The sequence below is a fragment of the Pantherophis guttatus genome, chromosome 17 (genome assembly GCF_059756535.1).
Source record: "Pantherophis guttatus breed Tessera chromosome 17, ASM5975653v1, whole genome shotgun sequence".
Taxonomy (NCBI): Eukaryota; Metazoa; Chordata; class Lepidosauria; order Squamata; family Colubridae; genus Pantherophis; species Pantherophis guttatus.
The window spans coordinates 17,129,936-17,152,531 of NC_142079.1; the positions used below are offsets into that span (position 1 = coordinate 17,129,936).

The following is a 22,596-nucleotide window of genomic DNA, read 5'->3' on the forward strand; positions in this document are numbered from 1 at the left end:
TTGCTCAACTTACCCCTGTCCTCTGTGGGTGCCAAGCTCTCTTTCCCGGGTGCTGTGGCGTCCGAGCAGGAAGCCAAGGGCCTCCCCTCGGGAAACATCTTCTTGCTGTTGTCCGGGAGGCTGGCAAGCTCCATAAATGTGTCCTGGGTGGAATTGGAGTCCGAGAGCCCCACCGCCGTGCTGTCCTGACTTCTGTCTGCACAGGAGAAACAGGGACACAGGTGAGACAGTGCTTTGGCGGCAACACCCCCCTCCCTTTTTTTCCAGACAGCGGCTGCTGTCACCCCCCCCTCCATTTCAGCATTCGGTGTCTAGTAACGCAAAGAGCAACAAATCCACTCATTTGTTTCACCATGGAGGCTCCCCTCTTACAGCCCACTAACACTTCTTCCTTTTGTATATCAATTTTAAAACTTTCAGCTAGAAGTAACTGTAATGGCAGGGATATTTTAAAGCTCTTAGTGTTCAGCTGACTATGGCAATCAGTTGCAGCAAAGCCAAAGGCCTTGGCTCCTTAAATATGGAAGCAGCTATTGCATTACAAGCACTTGGGGAAGATGCTCCTTTTCATCAGATATCTCATCCTCAATTTGTAAGCTAAATAAAGACGTGCACAGTATAGCAAGCAATGAGAGTGACATTTAAAACTTACAAGGAAATGATTATAATGAAAGGGTAAATTGAGAACTCATCTGAGGATGGCTGAGAAGCTACAGAATGGGAGATTGTCCTGACAAACCAGAGAAATCGTTAAGTGGCTGACATTCAGAAGCAAAAGGCAACGTGGGTGTGCTAAGCTGGTTCTGGAAATGCTGAGCCCACCAGGAAGACATCTCCCTCCACCACACCACCCTCAACAAGCATACATGCAGCTGTAACCCAAAATGTCTAACAAATCTTCTTAGCATTTTAATGAATAATCCTTAGTTTTCAAAGGGCTACAGGAGGTCTAAGATTAGGTTCCCCTCTTACAAAGAATAGTGAAAACCCAAACATCTGCAAGGCTGCTCAGCTTTTGGCAGTCAGGTACGAACAAGCAGATCCACACCTGAAGAGTTCAATTAACTGGTTTCCTGCTCAAGCCTCTACATAGGAGAAGACTGACAGTTTGCAGGTAGGTAAGACCAGATACGGTTCAAGGCATTCAAGGAGGGCCAGACTTTGCCCTTTTGCGCCTATGTATGGACTTAAGACTAATTCCTCATTTGACTCTTCCCCCTGGTTTGGCTAATCTCCCTCCTACATTGACTGACAAAAATCTTCCAAAACTAATCTTAAATGCAGGATAGTAGGAAGCAAGCAACACTGATGCTTGGCATAAGGGGAAATTTTGCAGCAACAGCTGACTGCAAGCCTACTTCTTATTCTTTTTTTGGCAAGGTAGTTCAGGGAAATTATCATTTTTAGTTGAGGCTGGACTAAACACACACATATAGATATGAACAGAAGTATTTTTCCCATAAATTATTTTTCCTGGTGAAAATTCATTCGGTCTGTTCTGACACTAGGAAACAAAAGGCTGGCTCTGTTTGCCCAGAAAGTATTAGCGAATGGGAGGAGGGTCCCAGGGCAGGATGTCTCCTTGCAAGGGCAGGAGGCAGCAGTTCTCTAGGAAGCTCACACACACACACACACACACACACAACCTGCAATTCAGCCATGAACATAGGAGGGAAACATCCTAAACTGTCATTTTTCATCTTTAGGGAAAGCAACTTTGTTTATTCTGAATTCTGGCTCCTTGATCCAGCTCCTATCAATCTTTTAGTAATTGGAGGGGCGGAATGAGGTATCAATATCCAACCTAAGCTATTTGATGTGGCCTCAAGGTTGGCATGGAAAGTATTCTTATGCAGAAGCTGCCCTCCAGCGAAGGGCCTGGGACTTCTATTGCCAATATGGGCTGCTTTTTCTGCAAGATTGGAGGATGGTGTTTTGGAAAGTACCTGATATATTGAAACAGATATATAGATGTCTGGCTGGGTTTAGACTTGTCCAACCTTTGTAGGAATAGAGGGGGAATTAGACAGAGAGGCCACTGAGAGCACCCATGTACTCTGGACACCCATTTGGACGGGGTGGGGGGTGGGGGAGGTATTCCTGCCATTTCAGAGGGGTGATTTATTAAAAAATGGCTGGTCTGGGAGAATGTCCTCGGACATTGAGGAAAGGAGCTGATGGCTCTATTCCCCACCCCCACTGCCTGGAAAGCTTAGAGGGAGGGGTGAAAAAGCAATCCAACCCAAGGAGAAACACAATCCAGTCCAACACAGGATAGAACCCATATTAAGGGATGAAATCTTACTTTTTTGTCACAATCACAATCACATTCACACAACAAATTGCTGCTACCAGAATTAAAAACTAGAGGAAATGGATTTGGCAGCCTATTGTAAAACAAAATAACACTTCTGCTCAGAATTAAATGGCAGATTTTGGCAGACCTCAGCTTATTCTGTCATTTTTGACAACTGCTTATCTAGTTATGATGTATACCTTTTATTTCCTGTGAGCCAGGAAAGTGGAAGTGATGGAGCTGTTTGCTTTGGCTCTGCCATTTCTTGCTTGATGAAAACAGCCAGAGGAAAGGATCATTAAAAAACAGGGAAATTTAGTAAGTGGTAAGATGGTTCTCTGGTGGAGCTTTGCTGTGAAAAGCACTTCCTATAAGAAGGAATCCTCTACACTCTAAAGCCATTTGTTCCCTCTAGTTCCTCAGAGTGCAGTGGCAGTAATTAAAACTTAGGGGAAAGTCTTCATCCCTCTGAAATTTGCATACAAACAGAAAGCTTTGTACACATTAGGAAATATTATAAAAGTGTTCATCAGGGAAATCAAAGCATCAAAGAATGAAAGCAGAGAAATTTATATTAGCATAAGAATAGCAACTACAAACTTTAGGAGGAGTTGTTGAGAAAGTATCAGGTCCCTAGAAAATTAGGAAACCAAGAGATGACATGGCTGAACATCATGGGATCAACATCATTTACTCCTAAATCATGGGTCAGATAGAGTATGCTGTAGAAAAGATAGCTAAATATAATGTTGCTTTTTCTGCCTAGTCAGTTTGACTATACCAGCAAGGTGGGCCCTGGCATTAGATCAGATACCCACCAATCCTATGGATTGGTGCCTGCAAAGTGTTGTTATTTTTGCACATCCTCCATGTGTGTGGGGTGATTTCCAAGAACTCACTTTAAAGGTCTCTCTTCATCCTGCAGGGAAAATTCCCAAAAGTTTTAGAGTCACATAGGACAGTGATTTAAGAGGGCAGTCTTACATCCATAAAAAAAAAATCTTGCCAGCTGTATTGAACAATTTTTTTTATTGAAAAGTTTTACAAAAAAACCCAAAAATTTTCTTCCCATGTTCCCCCCACCCTTTCCCTCCCCTCATCCCCCCTCCCCCCCAGACTTCCCAGAGCAAAATACAAGGTATTTCATTTAACAATCATAAAATAGATTAAACTACTTATCCTCAGACTACTAACTCCCCCCCCCCCCCGAAACCTTAACTCCACTATAGATAACATAATACTTCTAATACTTAACGTTTATTCATAAGCTATTTGATATTTTCTTGTCTGATACTTATTTTGAATATAATCAATCCATCTTCTCCATTCCGATACGTTTCTTGTGTATAGTCCTTCAAGTAGGCTGAGATTTTTGCCAATTTTTCTTCTCTGGCGCTGATGCCACAAAATGTGTACCTAATCTTGAATTTATCAAATATTTTTGATCTAATAATCTGATATGTGTTTCTTGCAAGCAAATAACATCATTGTTAAATTGTTTCAAGTAGTGAAATACTTTCTTTCTTTTTTGTGGTGAATTTAGGCCATTGACATTCCAAGATAGGAATTTAGTTGCCATCTTTAGCCTTTCGAAGCCTATGAGCATCAGCTGAAGCTCCTCCTCCACCTTACTCTTTGGCCTACCCCCTCCCCCCGCTTCTGATTTTTGGACTTCTTGAGATAAATCTTGAGATTGTTGCCTTTTTGATTGTTGTTCTTGAAGTTTATAAGTTGATTGGGTCAGTCGTTGTACTTTCGGCTCTCCCTTCTTGGGTGGTTCCAAAGTTGGAGGTAAGCCCCCAAGATCCAAATCTTCTTCCATGATAATTCCTCCAGCTGCAACTTCAGCATAGGTTTGTATCTGTTTTCCATCTTTTTCTTGTTGTAACATCTCCATTTTCTTCCTCCCCCCCCCACCAGTGAGGGTGGGTATCCAGCCTTTAAAACATTTATATAGAAGTCTTTTGCCTTCCAGACTGTGTTTAACCGGTATCTTTCTCCATTATAAGTCACTATTAGACCAATTGGAACGTCCCATCTGTATGCCACTTGTTGATTTCTCAGCTCATTTACCAAAAAGCCAAAGTCTTTTCTACTTCTCAGCATCTTTGGAGGAATCTCTTTCAAAACCACCACCTCTTGCCCAGCCACCTGAACTTTATTCTTGTAGGAAGCTTGTAAAATATCGTTTCTGATCCTCCTGGTTGTAAAATAGATCACCACATCTCTTGGCAGCTGTCTTTGTTTTGCCAGCCAGGAATTAACCCTGTAAATTTTATTAATTTGGCTTGCCACATCTTCTGGTCTTTCTTTAATTATCTCTGCAATAGCATCAGCACAAATATCTTTTAAATTTTCTTTACTATTTTCTTTCAGGCCTCTCAATCTCAAAGCAAACTCCATGGACCTGTATTGTAACATTACCAATTCATCATCCACTTTCTCTGTTCTGGTCATAACATCTCCCATTTTGCTTTCCAAATTTAAATTGGCTTGATTAATTTCTTCAACTTTCCCATCAAGCTGGATAACAAGGTTTGACAATCCTGATACAGCATAAACAATATCTTCTGTTATTTCATTGTGTTTCTCTGCAACCACTTCCTTAACTGAACTTATATCCTCCTCAACTTTCTTTAATTTCCCTTCCACAAGTAATGTTAAGTTATTCATAGCTTCTTTCATTGCTGTTGCTTGATTATTCATGGCTTCTTTCATAAATTCTTTAAAATCATTAAGTGCTGCCTCCTGACTCTGACTCTGACTCTGTGAATCAGCCGGAAGTTGTGCTTTCTGTGTCACCACTGACACAACTGGAGAACCTCCCCCTCCTTTAACAACTCCTGGTTTCACTTGTTTAGAAGCCATTTCCCCCCCCTTTTAAAGAGATTTTTCCCCCCCCCAAAGCCACAAAGTCCCTTAAACAACTTTAAAATGTTTGTAATTTATAGTCTCTAATTTATCAGGCAGGATAGTTTTTTTTTTCTCCACAAGCTCTCACTTCCCAGCACTTAATAAGCAGCTAATCCACTCTCCCAGCGCAAAGTTCTCAATAAGCACTTTCGTTTCTGGCTTTCACTTTCAAAACCATAACAAAGATGCCATCTTCAGCCTCCAGCTCAATGAAATTCAGTTTGAAACAAAGTAACTTCGGAGTTAAGCTCTGTACTTTTAAAGCTTGTTCTCCTGTTTCTGCTCTGCCTGTGCTTGTAATCAGTCAAACTCACTTTTGAAAGCAGGATCGGATCGCGGCTTCTCGCTCTGCTTTCACAGAGTCGTCCTGGCTTCGGAGCTTCTTGGCGGGCTGACTGGGGAGCTCTCACCCTCCAAGCCTCTGGAAATATTCCAGAGGGCTTTCGGGGAGCTCTCCTCTCGCCCACCGGCTCTCCTCTCCTTCTTTTCCCGAACGGGAGGTTTTTCAGCCGCCAGACAGCCGGTTTGCGCTGTCAAAACGGCTTTTACGAAGACACAGGGCTGGCGGTCTTAAAAGACCGTCCACGGAGCCTGCGGTGCCGACCGGAAGTTCTGTATTGAACAATTTTTTGTGAGCCTCATATTGTGGCAGAAATCCCTAAGTCCCCTCCCTGTGGTGAAACTGTGCTGAGCAACATAGAAATGTCATGAGAAGGGCACAATGGAATGACTACCTGCAGAGGGAAGCTCACTTACACAGGATAATTTATTGAATGTTTTGTTATGTGTTCGATTTTATGATCTTGTCTTTTCTGTCAGTGGCCGTAATATGGTTTTGATGTGATGTCAGTTTGGGAGCAGGCATTGCTTCCCCCAATGGAGTAAAGACAAATAGCTGTTCCGGCCCTGCCTGGCCTTCTGATTCAGCCATGGTGGGCTTTTCCTGGGTGAAAAATGGGATAAAAGCATCTGATTGCCCAACAAAAAAAGATAGTTAAAACAGTCAGGCTGTAGACCATCCTGATCTGGATCCATCGGTCCCAGTTCTTCAATTTGGAGGCACCAAGACCGAATGTCTAATTTTGACTCGGCTTCAAGGTTTCTTGAAGCAGATTGCCACACCCATTTCAATACAATGGCAGGCCCGGTTTGGGAATAAGTCTGGCCTGGTCATCTTAGGGCAGTGTTTCTCAACCTTGGCAATTTGAAGATGGGTGGACTTCAACTCCCAGAATTCCCAAGCCAGCAAAGCCCATTTTTAAGCTGCCAAAGTTGAGAAAAACTGCTTTAGGGGATGCTTTTGCAAATGGACTTGTCTGTTACCCACAGTCCTTTCTTCCAGAAATGTAACTATGCATATTCAAAACAACTGCTCAGGTTAAGAATAAACAGGAATGGATTCAGCAGAAAAGCGAGAGGGGGCCCAAGTCTACCCAGCCATCATCAAGCCAATGCAGGGTGCAGCAGCTGAACCTAGAAGGCTGTTGCCATTGTAGGCTTTTCCAACATTTGCACAGCCAAATCATCAGTTGCAGCTGTGATGTTCAAGCAAGCCATGACAAGCAAGTAAGGAAAGTGTATGAATCATTTTTAACAGGGTTAGGGCAACACAGGCAATATTGGTTACAAAAGCATGAATATACAAAAACAGCAGAAACAAACAAAAACAGCCATGATTGAGAGAACAAAGGCACAGAGTGACAAGAATGACACTGGCTCCCCTGGAATATCTTCCATACCTTCAAGGCCCGGGGAAGCAGGATCCTGCTGACTGATGAAGGCAGCTGGACAGCAGGGCAGAGGGGTGGGGGGAGGAGGGAGGGAGAGGAGGGAAAGCAGGCAAATATGTCAGGTCTGGCCATGGGTAACCAATTTCAATTTAGACACTTCCCATTCCTTTCTATATCACGGACTGCGCTGATCAAAAACAGGCCGAAGATAGGCGTCTCTTTAGCATTTAACATGTTCAACCAGATGTGCTTTCTCTAGTTGTCTTCTCTCATTCTGTCATAATAAAAGGCAGGCATTCTTTCATGCTCTCTGGCTGTGTCACTGAAAATCCAATGCAAATGTGGCCAAGTCAAGCTGCTTCTGTCTGCAGGAGTCCATTTCTGTGTCCCGGCCTTAACCACAGGGTTGGGCTGACAAGACAGTGATTTTCTTAAAGCCCTATGGTTGATCTGAGTCACAATCAAAATGAGGGAGAGAAGCCAAATCTTGTGGACATTGGCATGAGGAACAGACTGGTCTGACAGTCTCCACTGTTTCAAACCAGGGGGGAGCATTGCAGAGGCAACGATAGAGGAGGCCTCCCTATTCTCCTTGATTAAATATTCAAAGACACTGAAACAATTCTTGGCATTACCAGATGATTCTGCCCATCCCTCTGAAAGAGCAGGTCAGCCTCATTTTTTGGAACTCTAAGCTGATGACATTTGATCTGTTTAGATGAAAACCCTAACTGAAATTCTGATGCCACAGAAATGGCTTTTCTTTCTTGGAGAAAGACACTAATATTTATTAGTAAGCCATTAGGCCTGCTAGGACACACTGCTGAGTGAACTGGCTCACAGGGCAATGGAGAGTAATGCCACGAAACAACCGTCAACTTTTTCAGCTGGCTGGTGGCCATGGGAGTTAAGGGCCTTGGTAGTACAGTGGTCTAAGGCACCCTGTTATTAAGCTGGTTATTAAGACCAGCTGCCTGCAATTACTGCAGGTTCGAATCTCGCCAAGGCTCAAGGTTGACTCAGCCTTCCATCCTTTCTAAGGTAGGTAAATTGAGGACCCAGTTGTGGGGGCAATAAGCTGACTTTGTATAAATATACAAAAGGATGAAGGCTATTGCTGAGCACATTGTAAGCCGCCCTGAGTCTCCAGAGAAGGGCGGCATATAAATAAATAAAAAAAAAAAAAGGGCCATTTAATTTAGGCAGAAATTCCCTTCCTGAGGGTGACCAGCCGAAGCTCAACACTTCTGACTCACCCAGCCCAGGTGAAGCTGTAGAGGTGCTGAATCATGTCTGCAGCCAGTCATGGATTTGGATAAAACAAGAAACTGGCTTTCATTCTGTCTTCTGAGCTGCACCAAAATACCATGTGGATTGCAGACAACATGTGATCAGTCCTTAACGGACTTTCTCTGATTTCCAAGAGCACATTTCTAGCCTTCATTTCTATGGAGGCCCTGTCTTATTTTGGGTTAATCTCTCTCTCAGTGCAACCTACATGATAGAACTTTCATGGGGGAAAATTAGAGAAGGAGTGCTCTGTATGTCTTGGTGAACTCCAGCACAAAATGCATTCCAGGCCTCTCTGCTCACATAAAGGCCCAGCTGAGAAAAGCAGCCTCAAAGACGACACCCCCCCCCCTTTTAGGGCTCCTAATGATCTTCTACAACCACATTTTATCTTTGATCCATAAATACTCCTAAGTATTTATGGCAAACTGAAACAGTTCCCTTTCTCCCCTCTATGGCTTGGTTATCAGGATTTCTCTTGCCCCACTGCCTCCCAACTGTGGCAGTTTCATCGCTGAGACTTGCCAAAATTCACTTTTCCTCTGGCCCTGCTCAGAGAAGGTCCCCCAAGAGCACCCCTGGAAAACTCTGTCTTCTGAGTTAAAGTGGTCACTCATTTGTCGTTGCTTCTAGCATGCGCTGCTTGGATTTAAGGAGTTATAGCCCATCCTTTCAAATAGTGAAAGAGAGACCTAACATGTTCCAGAAGAGAAGGCTTCTCAGAAAAAAAGTTTTATGGGGCGATCATGGACAAAGAAATGAGAAAATAGGTAGACGGTGGCAAAAATACCAAGAAAACAATGCTGAAGCATCTCAAAGGGAATGCATCCTAGTGAATGGGTCCAGGTCCACCAAAGGTCAAATGCCCAGCTCTCTGATCCAAATTATTCCAAAATGATGAGATGGGATCAGTCACCCAGATCCTCATGGGGAATATTTGCAAGAAAGTTCCCGCCTGGACTATTGCAACGCTCTCTACATGGGGCTCCCCTTGAGGAGCACCCGGAGGCTCCAACTGGCGCAGAGTGTGGCCGCGTGGGTGGTTATGGGAGCGACATGGCGTTCCCATGTAATACCTCTCCTGCGCGAGCTGCACTGGCTCCCGGTGGTCTTCTGGGTGCGCTTCAAGGTTTGGTTACCACCTTTAGAGCGCTCCATGGCTTAGGACCTGGTTACCTACGGGACCGCCTGCTGCCACCAATAGCCTCCCACCGGCCGGTACGCTCTCATAGAGAGGGGCTCCTCCGGGTGCCGTCGGCCAAACAATGTTGACTGGCGGCCCCCGGGTGGGCACCTACTATCTGGAATGAGCTCCCCCCGGAGATACGGAGGATCCCGGATCTGCGCACCTTCCGCCACGCTCTTAAGACCTTTTTATTCCATCAGGCTGGCCTGGCCTAATCTTTTCCCTTTTTAAAATGTAAATTTTAATCTGTTTTAAATTATTGAGGTGTTTTAAATCTGTCTTGGGCCCAAATTGTTTAATCCGGTTTTACTTTGCTTTTAAATTTTGTATTTATGTGTTTTATCTGTGGCTGTTCACCGCCCTGAGTCCTTCAGGAGTAGGGCGTTATATAAATCAAATAAAATCTAAATCTAAATCTAAATAGGCATCTATCATTAGTGGGTGGAGGGCATCACCTCCAGCTATGACTGAATGCCAAGAAAGAACGAGCGATGGCTGCAACAGAAGACAGGAAGGGAACCTGTGACTTTGGCCTGCCTCTTGATTCCCGGAAAGTCTACATCTGCATGCTCAGCCTTAAGCCCTGCTTGGCTTACAGAGGTCAGGAAACAGCCTGGCGGTGAGGCTGTTTTTGCATTTTCCAGATAAGGAAAGCAGCGATCTCCACCTAGATGCCCAAGATCCAACTGAAGCCTCACAAAGCAAGCAGGCGGCTGTTAAGCAGAGGCCCCTTCCCGCTTACTCTTTTGGAGCATTTTGGAGGACCTGTGGCAGACTCCTCCTGTGCTCCCTGGAAGAGATGGCAGAGCTTTCTGTGACAAGAGGCAGATCATTTCAAGGCTACCTGGTCGATCAGAGCCCATCCCAACAGGCAACCACTTCCCATCCAGTTGCAGCAGAACAAGCCGCCCATCCACTGTGGTACTAAGCTGACCTGTGAGAAGAAAGGGACCATGCTGTGACAGCCAGGAATCCTGGGAGTTGAAGTAATCCCATGTGGGGCACTCAGGATATGGGCAGAAGTTTGGATTTTTGAAGGGACTCTGGGAAATGCCCAGAGCCTTGGACCTCAGGAAACGCATTAACTAGACCCTCCTATTGTTTAGACCAGAGGGGTGGTGGTGGAAAACTGAAGGGGTTAATGAGTAACAATATTGCCCGTGTTACCCTGGACCCCTCGCCCTCCTGGAAGCTGCCAATTGAGCCCGCCCGCCCGCCAGGAGTCCAGCACCTCCAAGTGCCGACAGTATTGAGAACAGGGACTGTACCATCCGGTGTTGCCTGCTGATGGCTTTTTTTACATTTGACGTAATCGTGGTCAACTGGAGTGGCTGTGTAGGGTGGGGAAGTCAGACCTGGACCAGAGGAAGAGAGCAGGGAAGTCCCGGGGCCTGGCAGAGTTCCTGCAGAAGAATGCGAGTCCTCATCTGCCATGCAAAGCTTTTCCCTGGGGGAAGAAGAGGATGAGATCGTGAAGAGCGGAAGGGCCCACAATGGCTCCTGGGAGAGCAAGCACTCTGGAGAGGCAGGGTGCCTGGCGCAGGACCACCGTCACAGCTGGACAAGGTGACAGAACCCCATGCAAATGTCTGGATTCTTGCAGGCCCCTTCTTAATGCTCTTTCTCTTGCTTCCATATCCCACAAGGCTACTCCCCTTCCCTCCTGCTGCCCACAGGTCCCTCTGACTGCCCCGCACCCACTTTCTGACTTCTGCCCAGGAAATGTGCCCAAATGTTTATAGCCCTCGTTCCCCCCCCCCCAAACACACACACAGTTAATCCACCCATTAGCTACTTCCTTCTTCTTTATTTCCCTCAACCAAAGACCAGGACTGGCAGCTTTTTCAGGATTGGATGCCCTCCTAACTAACACATAATTTTGGCTTTTTTTTTTGTTGTTGTTGAAAACTCTCATATTCAGGCTGAGATTATAGTCACTTAAGAATTAATTGAATGTAATGGTTGTGGTGATGGAGCCGCACATCCTACATTGCATAGTGACAGATGCCCAGCAGCTACACTTGTGATGTTGCCGATGCCATTGCAGGAGGTCTGCGTAGGAGGCTACTGAGTGAAAGCGCTACATACTTGTAACTCAATGCACTTTTCGGAAATCAGAATACAGATAATCCTTAATTTAGGCCCACAGTTGAGCTCAAAATATCTGTTGCTAAGCAAGACAGTTAAGTGAATTTTGCTCCAGTTTACGGCCTTTCTCGCCACAGTTGTTAAGTGAATCACTGCAGTTGTTAAGTTAGTAACATAGTTTAAGATATTTAAATTTAGTAGCTGGAGCAGTGAAGGGTTATGCAGTGAGGCAGAACACGCAGTGGCGGTTAACTGGGTTAATTTACCTCATGATGTTCCTGCTGTGTTGACAATGTTTGTTTGCCTGACTATCTTGTTTGATGTAAATATATTTATATAAAACTATAAGTTCATGTCAGTGTCTATGACTTTATTTGGACACCGGCTACGCAATTCCCTGACACGGTTGTTAAGTGAATCTTGCTTTCCCATTGACTTTGCTTGTCAGAATGTCCCAAAGGTGATCTCGTGAACCTGACACACAGCAACCATCATAAATACATGCTGGTTGCCAAGCATCCAAATTTTGATCATGTGACAGTGGGGATGTTGCAACAGTCCTAAGTGTGAAAAATGGTAATAGGTCACTTTTTTCGGTGCTGTTAACTTCAAATGGTCTATAAACGAACAATTGTTAAGTCAAGGACTGCCTGTATTGAAAGACTGCAGCCCTAATAAATTATGTTAAAAATTACACCAGTTATTTTTAGACTGGCTTATTAAAATCAGTCTGGTTTATTTTGGTGATATGTAATTTACATTCTGCTGAGTTACTTTTGAAGCCTTTCCTCTGTAAATTATTCCACATTTGTTTTTATGCAAAAGTTATTTTCCAATTCTAAATTCTCAAGGAATACCAGCACCCATTTTAATAAGTGGTCTGAAAATAATGTAAAGGAACTTTTCTGTGGTTTTCTACGTGGTTGAGATCTGGCACCAAAACTGGCACCATCCCTGAGATGATTGTCGTTGATAAAAATTGCAAAACTCTGCCAGCTCTGGATCACCTAAACCCTGACTTACCCAGACTGGAAAAGGGGCATAAGGATGGCAGCTGCTGCTTAGCAGCTGTTTGCCCAGCTGCACAGAGCACAAGGAATTTCTGTAAGACACTTGAACAGCCCTTTGTGTTACTGGGTGACAACTGGGTGAGAGAGCAAAACCAACTTTCCAAACAGTACATCTTAAAATGTAAAAAAAAAAGAAAGAAAAGGAATGTTGTATTTGAATTTTTTTGGTCTTTGTGGGAATAAAATAGCCAGGAATAGCCAGAAACCTGTTTGCTTAGCCGTAGCCTCTTAGCAAGGATCTCCAGCACTTAGAGGAAGCATATCCACTGGTCACTGAGGAATTTTCATCGTCCCAATAGGAATCCCTGACCCAACATGGCTTCAAGTGATCAGCTACACCCTAGTGCCCCCACCTCCTGCCATGATTTTTACAGCTGAAGACGACCTGCTCCTGCTCTCCCAGCCTTGCCCCACACACCCAAGTCTCAAGACTGGGCCCCAGCACTTGGAGCAGGGAACTGGGTGGGACTTCCACCCTTCCCTCCCATAATTCCCTGCCTCAGGCATGCTGCCTGGATCCTCATTTTGGAACCCCCGGCGTGTGTCTCTTGGAGATGCCCCATTGGTAGCTCTGCAAAGCAAAGTTCTGAGAGGCTTTTACTGATACAGAGGATGGTTCTTCTTATGTCAAGCCGGCTGTCCAGAGGCCTGGGAAGATTTCAGCAGAGCTTTTCATTTAGCGTCCATCCTTTTCCAGTATAAAGTATAAACTGGGCAATTCAAAATGTCCAAATGCCGTAATATGTCTTCAAAGGTTTGCTTTTAGCACCACCACTGCTACCCCACCCCAGAAAGCTCTGCCCACTTCCCCCCCATGGCTGAAGCCAGCAACAAAAGAGACTCACTTTTCAGAGAGCTTGGGGGTGTTTTTTTCCTCTCCCCTGGCAAAGGGGCCCTCAGCAGCTTCCTTCATAAAAGTAACCAGCAGCTCAGCATCTGCTCCCGAGTCATGTTTTCCCACCAGTTTTAGGATTGATGCGTGGAGTCGAAAGTAGACCTACCGGAAAGAAACTCACTGTGGCAAAAGTTTCTCCTTTGAATCCAGCCATCTGAGAAAATCCATACACAAGAGAGAATGAAAAGCAAGGCAAGCCAGATCCACCCTAAAGGGATCTGGAGTGAGCCTTCTTGGCAGTGCCCATCTGGTAGGACCATACTGGGCCTCTCAGGGCAGTTGAAACCCTTCAAGTTGCTGGACAAAGAGGCCTTTCATGTCTTTTGTGGTGCCCAGCATGGCAGTTGAGTTCTTATTGTTCTTGAAGAGGCAGTCTAATAAAGCCAATGTATAAAGGTCTCAATCAACCAATCTGCCACCCTGTGCAGAGGTATCTGCCTACAAGGTGGCTGGGAAAGCCACCAGACTTCAGGTGGACTTTGATTTTCATTCAGCTCAAGGCAGCTTCTTTCCTCTTCCTCTCAGTTGGGAAAGGGCTATTCTCAGTGATGGGGAACCTCACACGTAGAGGGGAAGGATGATGATATTGAGGGAGATACAGAAAATCCCATCACCGCAGTGATGAGGGGAGAAACATATCTCAAGACTGCAACAGACAGAAAAGATGTCCTGTTGCAAGATGAAACATGTTGCCCTGGCCCGTGTTAGGTCTCTCGAGGGCCCTTGCGCTGCTCTTCAAATGGTGCACACCTTCTCATGATGCTTCAGAAAGCCTTCAGAGAGCTTGAGCCCTTCCTGAACATCACAACAAGGTTGTGCCTGTTCTTCAAACTGTAGAGATGAGGAGCCCTCCTACTCTATCACCTTTTACTATATTCGAATGCACAGTATGAATAGTAGAATTCTTCAAGTTTCTGGGTTCTATAATCTCCCAGGACTTGAAATGGACACCATCATTAAAAGGCACAACGAAGAATGTTCTTCCTGTGCCAACTCAGAAAGCTCAGATTTCCCAAGGATCTGCTGATACAGTTCTACAGAGGAATTATTAAGTCTGTCATTTTGTACCTCAATAACTGGTTTAGCACAGCAATCAAACAGGACAGGTACAGACCAACTGATACCAGTAGTTAGGACTGCAGAAAGAACAAGTGCAACCAATCTGCCTTCCATTGAGGACCTGTATATTACGAGGCTCAGGAGGTGGGCTGAGAAAATATCTATAGATCCCTCACATCCTGGACATAAACTGCTTCCACTCCTCCCTTTGGCATGCCACTACAAAACAGAAACAGGGAATTTTTTCCTCATGCCATCACTCTGCTGAACACCTAATTCCCAGAGTGCTGTCTTATGTCTATGTACTTACCCATGTTGTATGATAGTAGCATTATTATGATCCTTCTCATCTTCTCTACTACCCCCTTACTGATATCATTATTACAACTATTATTACTCTGTTGTTTTGCAATGTACTGTACACTAACAGCTTCTGCACTGGAGACAAATAAAGTATCCTATCCCATCCCATTCTATTTGGAAAATGGTGTGAGCACAACCAGCAGCTGCCTTGCCTGAGGTCAGGCTGAGCACAACTCATCGGCAACAGGAGGAAAATGGTGAAGGTCAGCTGGGTGCAGCAAGGTCTGCAGAGGGCAGGGCAGGGCAGGGCAGGGCAAGTGACCCTGTCCTGTGACCCCAGATGATGTGGACAGGATTCTGGGTAGATTGAACGCGACCACATGTTTGTTGGACCCGTGTCCCTCCTGGTTAGTGCTGGCTTCCCGGGAGGTGACGCGAGGCTGGCTCCAGGGGATTATAAATGCTTCGTTGGGTGAGGGTGTCTTTCCTGCCGCCTTGAAAGAGGCGGTGGTAAGGCCTCTCCTCAAGAAGCCTTCCCTGGACCCGGCAGTATTGGCTAATTATCGTCCAGTCTCCAACCTTTGCTTCGTTGCGAAGGTTGTTGAGAGTGTGGTTGCGCGACAGCTACCCCAGTACCTGGAGGAAGCGTCGTATCTAGATCCGTTCCAGTCGGGCTTCAGGCCTGGGTACAACACGGAAACGGCATTGGTCGCGTTGGTTGATGATCTCTGGAGGGCTCGGGACAGGGGTTGTTCCTCTGTCCTGGTCCTGTTAGACCTCTCAGCGGCTTTTGATACCATCGACCATGGTATCATGCTGCACCGGCTGGAAGGGTTGGGGGTGGGAGGCACCGTTTTACGGTGGTTCTCCTCCTTTCTCTCTGACCGGTCGCAGTCTGTGTTGACAGGGGGGCAGAGATCGACCCCGAGGCCCCTTATATGTGGGGTGCCGCAGGGATCGGTTCTCTCGCCCCTTCTGTTCAACATTTATGTAAAGCCGCTGGGCGAGATCATCCGTGGTTTCGGGGTGAAGTACCATCTGTACGCTGATGACACCCAGCTGTACATCTCCACCCCGGACCACCCCAATGATGCCCTTGAAGTGATGTCCCAGTGCCTGGAGGCCGTACGGATCTGGATGGGGAGAAATGGGCTCAGGCTCAACCCATCCAAGACCGAGTGGCTGTGGTTTCCGACGTCCCGATATAGTCAGCTGGCGCCATCGCTGGCTATTGGGGGCGAATCATTGGCCCCCACGGAAAGGGCTCGTAACTTGGGCGTCCTCCTGGACTCACGGCTGTCTTTAGAAGAGCACTTGACGGCCGTGACCGGGAGGATTTTTCATCAGGTTCGCCTGATTCGCCAGTTGCGTCCCTTTCTAGATCGGGACTCGTTACGCACAGTCACTCATGCCCTCGTCACCTCTCGTCTGGACTATTGTAATGCTCTCTACATGGGGCTCCCCTTGAGGTGCACCCGGAGGCTCCAACTGGCGCAGAGTGCGGCCGCGCAGGTGGTTATGGGAGCAACATGGAGCTCCCATGTAACACCTCTCCTGCGCGAGCTGCACTGGCTCCTGGTTGTCTTCCGGGTGCGCTTCAAGGTTCTGGTTACCACCTTTAAAGCGCTCCATGGCTTGGGACCTGGTTACTTACGGGACCGCCTACTACCATCAACAGCCTCCCACCGACCAGTATGCTCCCACAGAGAGGGGCTCCTCCAGGTGCCGTCGGCCAAACAATGTCGGCTGTCGGCCCCTAGGGGGAGAGCCTTCTCTGTGGGGGCACCGACGATCTGGAATGAGCTCCCCCCAGAGATACGGAGGATTCCGGATCTGCGCACCTTCCGCCGCGAGTTGAAGACGCTTTTATTTCATCAAGCTGGCCTCGCCTAAATCTTCTCCCTTTTAAGTGTAAATTCTAAATTTTTAATGTATTTTAAAATATGGGTATCTTAAATTATGGGTATTAATTCAGCCAAATTTATTTAATTCATTTTATTCGATTTTAAATTTTGTATATCTATGTGTTTTATCTCATGGCTGTGCACCGCCCTGAGTCCTTCGGGAGTAGGGCGGTATAGAAATTCAAACAAATAAATAAATAAAGTGTATACATCACTAACCTTTTTGCTGGGGTGGCTGCTTATGGCATAGGGCCTGAGGTGGTGGTGCTGGGACTGAAACAGGCCCAGGGATGGTGTGGCTGGCCAAGACTGCTGAAGCTGTGGGCTTCTACTTCAGCCCCATAGCAATAGCACTTATATAGTGCTTTACAGCCCTCTCTAAGCGGTTTGTAGAGTCAGCAAATTGCCCCCAACAATCTGGGTCCTCATTTTACTGATCTCAGAAGGATGGAAGGCAGTGACTCTGCCTGGAGCTGGTGAGAATCAAACTGCCCAACTGCAGGCAGCCTGCAGTACTGCATTATAACTACTGTGCCACCCATGCCCTGTTGCAGAAGATGGCCGAAAAGGCTGAGATGGGGTTGGCTGGGGGGAAGATAGAGGGTGGAGGGGAATTGAAATGCCCCAGTGGTTGTAGTGTGGGTGGCCTGTTTTGATTACATGAGCGTGGGGGGGTTGCTATAACTTCAGACCCAAGTATTAAGTACTATTCAGCACTGCCGTAACTTTGAACAACCATTGAACAAATGGTTGTTAAGTGAGGACTACTTGTATTACATTAGTCAGATGATTTTGAGAATGGCACCTGCACCTTCTTCCCAAAGTGGCTGTGTCCCACCCAGTTCACTCTCTTTGGGGACACTTCTAGTGTGTTGGGGTGCATCTGCCAAATAGGATTCCATCCTTTCTTTTAGCGTGAAAGCTGGCTGGGTGACTTTTGGTCAATCAATCGCTGTCACTCAGCCAAAGTGGGTGCTGGTTGTTGTGACCAAAGTAGGAGAAGGGTATTGGGTATGTCTGTTGCATTGAATTACATATTTAAAAAGTGGAATCATCCAGCCAAAGGGGCTCAGCGTTAAATTACAAGAACGGCAGACAGGCTTCTCTTGAACCTTCCTCACCCCCAGTTAGGACTAGAAGGGGCTGGAAGTAGGAACCAGATTGGGGAGATGCACAGGAACGCAGCCTTTCTCAAAATCCCAGGTTTTAGAGTTTTCTGAAGATGACACAGTCCACGATAGACATCAAGCCCCTTGCCTGCTGCAGCCTCCAGGGGAAGAGAGGCTCAAACTTGGCCAGCCTCCTCTATTGGGCTGATGCAACTTGCAAGACCCTGATCAACTGAAGGCCAAAGAGGAAGAGCAGCTGGAGGCTTCACCTGAACTGCAGGCCACCTAGGGGTCAGCAGTAGGTGACTGGTGGGTCTGGGCCTTGCCTTACCTCCAGGGCCTCCATGGCAAGCTCTGGGGGGTTATGATAGTGGATCTTCTTGGGGTACCGTGCTGCTTCTTCATGCAAGAAGTGACCCGCCTGTTTGTAGTGAAAGAGGTAGACTCCAGGGGGCTGCTTCTGCTTCTCCGCAATCTTCCCCAGCATGTAATGGATCAGCCACTCCTCTTCGTCTCCGTCACCCTCGCAGCAGGAAGCTGACGTGAAGCAGTGCTTGGCCGTTTCCAACATGCCGTTGCGCCGCTCTTCCATCTGAAAGAGGAAGCTGGCTCAGCAGCAAATCACATGCAGGGTGGCAAGCCCCTCGTGCCATGACAGCCATCCCCACCTGCTGCACCACCTCTGAGGGCAGCTCCAATTTCCACTGCTTCAGCTGCCGGGAGGCGAACGAGTGCAGAGCGTAGGAAATGGTGCCATACTCTATCCAGAGTGAGAGGTTCGAGCCATCGATCTCAAGGGCTTGTTTGAAGCAGCTCAGCACTGGGGTGGATTGCTTCCAGATGAGGCCATCGCTTTTCAGTTCATTGGAGTTCAGCTTATCCTGAATGCGGCTGGCCCGGGCCAGGGCCATGCCCGCCCACGAGTCAAACCTGAAAGAGAACACACAGCCACAGTCCCAGGAGGGCCGACCATTGAGATCCCGCAAGGCACTTGGCTTTTCAACATGGTCCTCTCAAGGGAACTGTCAGAGGGTGGGCATACAGACTCAGGGACCAAATGAGGAGTCAAATAACCTTCAGGGGTTTATTCCAGCTTCTGATAACATCTAGCAGAAGTAGCTGCTTTTTCAGCTAAACTTTGTAAATGCAACATACAATTACAATACAATACAATACAATACAATTGCCTGACCTTCCATAGTAAGCATCTCTTCTTTCTCTGTTGGCAAAACAGCCTGCTATTGCTTGCTTTTAAACTATTTTTTCCCTCTGGCCCCAGAGGAATCCTAAGCATATATATAGAGGTCCAGATTATGATACAAACTTAATCTGTGTGCCCACCAGTCTTTTTTTAAAAAACCTTACAAATTTTAGAGGTTATGTATGTGTGTGTCACACAGATTAATGACAGTCCTCTCTTCAGTTTGGCTAGCAACTGTTTTTTTTTTTTTTTTTTTAATTTGATTTATATGCCGCCCTTCTCCGGAGACTCAGGGCGGCTTACAATGCGCTAAGCAATAGCCTTCATCCTTTTGTATATTTATACAAAGTCAGCTTATTGCCCCCACAACTAGGTCCTCAATTTACCTACCTTAGAAAGGATGGAAGGCTGAGTCAACCTTGAGCCTGGCGAGATTCGAACCTGCAGTAATTGCAGGCAGCTGGTCTTAATAACAGGGTGCTTTAGACCACTGTACTACCAAGGCTCCTTCTGTTGTCTGCTACCTTTCCTCTAGCAAAAGACCTGAGCATCTGGAACTCTCTATGTGCCCTCCATGCTGGTCTGCGATTGTCATTTAGTTTTTTTTGTTTGTTTTTTTAATTTGATTTATATGCCGCCCTTCTCCGGAGACTCAGGGCGGCTTACAATGTGCTCAGCAATAGTAATGTTGTTACTCCTCTTCTGTCTTCAGATAGAGCCAAACAAAGCCAGAGTGGGGCAAACACAGTCCAATTTAACACAGCTTTGCCAGCCCTTCCTTTTCCTTCATTAAAGGCTTGGTGGTGCAGCGGACTAAAGTGCTGTTAAGTAGCACTTAGCTGCCAGATGCCTGCAATTACTGCAAGTTCAAATCTCACCAGGCTCAAGGTTGACTCAGCCTTCCATCCTTCCGAGGTAGGTAAAATGAGGATCCGGATTGTGGGGGCAATAAACTGACTTTGTATACAAAAAGAACACCACTTAGGGAAGGCCGAAAGCCCTACTAAGCAGGTATATACAAAAGTATGAAGGCTATTGCTTAACGCATTGCAAGCCGCCCTGAGTCTCCGGAGAAGGGCCAATAAATAAATCGAACCAATAAATAAATAAATAAAGCCAGCAGTCCATCTTTACTAGCTGTTTGCTGTCCAAATCCTTTTTAGCTGTCTTGTCATCCATTCCCAAACCTTGACTTCCTGAACTTGTACATGAAAGTGCTTAAATCTGTGTCTCTAATGCCATACTAATAATATCCATTTTCCTATGAGAACTAAGCCCTTTGAGAATCTAAACTAATTCCTATTCTAAGCTCTCTATCAGCAAAGGGAATATAAACTGTTTTGTTTCAGTGTCCAATTAACTTGAGAAGGTTGTTGTTGTGAAGTTAAAAATGAAAGGAGATCCAACTGAAGTACTAATTTTATAAACAAAAACATATTGTGTAGAATCAAAAAAGCTGAAAGGGGCAATTTACACCCAACCTCCTGCTCAGTCCAGGATCCAAATTAAAGCATCTGGTATCATCAGCTTTCTAGTTGAAAGCTGCTCTGGGATTTTCAGGCAGCTGAAAGAATTTCCCAAGCCTACAGTTTTGGAAATCAGTCCCAAATCACAGAGTCCTACATGAATGTTCTTCCTGGCTCAATTTCTTACTTTTTTAAAAATAAATTTAATATCCTCTGATGGCTCTAAGAATCTTCTGAACCATGAAAATCTTCCATGGTTTCAATGATAAAATATAGGAATGGGATTGATTTTGGAAGGCTGCAATTCAATTAACACAAGATATGTATTGTATCAAAATATCATCGGTTACACTGAACAGATGTAAAAGTAAGCCAGTAAACATCCATCCATATTTTGACCTGTGCTCACATCAAGCATTTTCATGATCCTTTCATTTCAAGGGCAAAACAGATCAAAGAGGAGATGTAGGCAAAGAGGAGATGCCTCTCTCCACAATGGAGGAGGTGAGGAGGCAGCCCTTATTCCCTGCTGTGGCATCGGCATCACCTGCTTCCCACTGAAGGGCTTTGCCCAGGAGAGAAGCTGCTGCTGCCGCCAGGATCAACAACAGCTGCAGCAGCCATTTTCTGGAGGTCCAGGTGCTCATGGAATGTAGACTGTGGGTAGGGCTAAAGGAAGGCAATGCAAACACCATCCTGCAAGTAGGCAGAGGCTCCCCTCTGAGCAGATGGTCAACCTAACCTGTTTGGACAGATGCAAATGTCATGCATGTAGAACTTGATGGCCTTGGATTGTTCCTTATTCTTGAAGTGGTAGTCAGCCAGGAGGTAGTATAGCTCGGTCACCACTGGAGGAGAGAAGTCGGCACCCTCCGGGAGGGCTGGCACCTGGCAACAAAGAGAAACACCACATCAGGCACCCCTGGGCTTGGTTCAGGGATCGGGGAAGCTTGGTGGGGGGAGCTGTCCAGACTGCTGAGCAGTTGGGAAAACTCTCCTAGGATCCAGGCTGGCCTTCAGGAGACTAGCAAAGGCAAAGATATTCACAAAAGGTATCTGGAGGGCCAGAAACGGCCAAAAGAAGAGAAAGTGAACAGGCAACTGTTGTTTAAGGGTTGGCTGAAACATCCAGTGCATCAGTGGGCATTTCTGTCCTTATACGCTTGCATAATCTTCATGAGCTCTTGGCAGTTTACACCAATAAAATCATACTAAATCCAAGACAACATTGCATTAATAATCCACTGTAGAAATAGGAATGGCATTCCCAAAATGGTCTCCAGAAAAGCTGTTTTAGCTAGTTTTCGGAAAGCCATCAGCCGAGTCATTAACATGACCTCAACCACTTTTAATCAATTTGTTGAAATTGGTTGCATAGAATAAACAAACAGATGACTAAACAAGGGGGCTAAATTATAAGAAGGCAGATTTTGGATTGTCAAACATGCTTAACAATGGAATAGACTTCCTCAGGTGATGGAGGGGCCCTTAAACAGAAGTTGAATGCCAGGGATAATGCAAGGGGGCTGGATTGAATCAAGATCCCTTCCAATCTTTACATCCTATAATTCTATGAAATTGAAATATGTACAAAGAATAATAACAATGATCTGAAGATAGAAAACCAAAAGAAATTAATTGAGCTGAGTATATTTAGTCTTGAGAAAAGGCAGCTGAGATGACATAAGTTAACATACTTCAAACACCCTAAACTGCATCTTAGAGAAAAAAATCAGAATGCAGGACATGGGATAACAGATAACAGAAGTGGATTCCAACTGAATCTCAGAAGCTGTAAAATCAGATGGATAATGGGGCAATGTTGGCTTTCTTAAAGCAAGACTATGCAGGTTTCTAACAAGGATACTTAAACTGAGTTGGACCCAACAGAAGAGAATCTCTGAGCTCAGGGTTTAATTGATGCTCTCTGAGCTTCTTTGTTGACTTGCAGACATTTCATTAACCCAGCAGCACCAGCAGTGATCAGAGTTTAATCTCTTTCTTTGTAGGACCTGCTTACTGTAAGTGCACGAAAAGGAGAGCCATTTCTCTCTGCACCCAAAGCTTTTCTGTCTTTCTCATGCAA

At 45.8% G+C, this 22,596-nt stretch overlaps 1 protein-coding gene across 10 annotated transcripts in view; it reads right to left on the reverse strand.

The window, feature by feature from the left end:
* CABIN1 (calcineurin binding protein 1) overlaps positions 1–22,596 on the reverse strand; it is a 91,388-nt gene that overhangs the window by 21,545 nt on the left and 47,247 nt on the right. For 3 of the 10 annotated variants that reach the window (XM_060683543.2, XM_034438542.3, XM_087880642.1), the window contains exons 21-27: positions 21,253–21,398; positions 18,512–18,773; positions 18,175–18,435; positions 13,419–13,570; positions 10,684–10,862; positions 6,949–6,993; positions 14–196 (exon numbers count right to left, since the gene is read on the reverse strand). In XM_060683543.2, coding sequence (XP_060539526.2) covers positions 14–196; positions 6,949–6,993; positions 10,684–10,862; positions 13,419–13,570; positions 18,175–18,435; positions 18,512–18,773; positions 21,253–21,398 — 1,228 coding nt within the window. The remainder of the gene's footprint in view (positions 1–13; positions 197–6,948; positions 6,994–10,683; positions 10,863–13,418; positions 13,571–18,174; positions 18,436–18,511; positions 18,774–21,252; positions 21,399–22,596) is intronic. The other 7 variants (XM_087880644.1, XM_034438544.3, XM_034438543.3 and 4 more) reach the window with 6 other exon arrangements.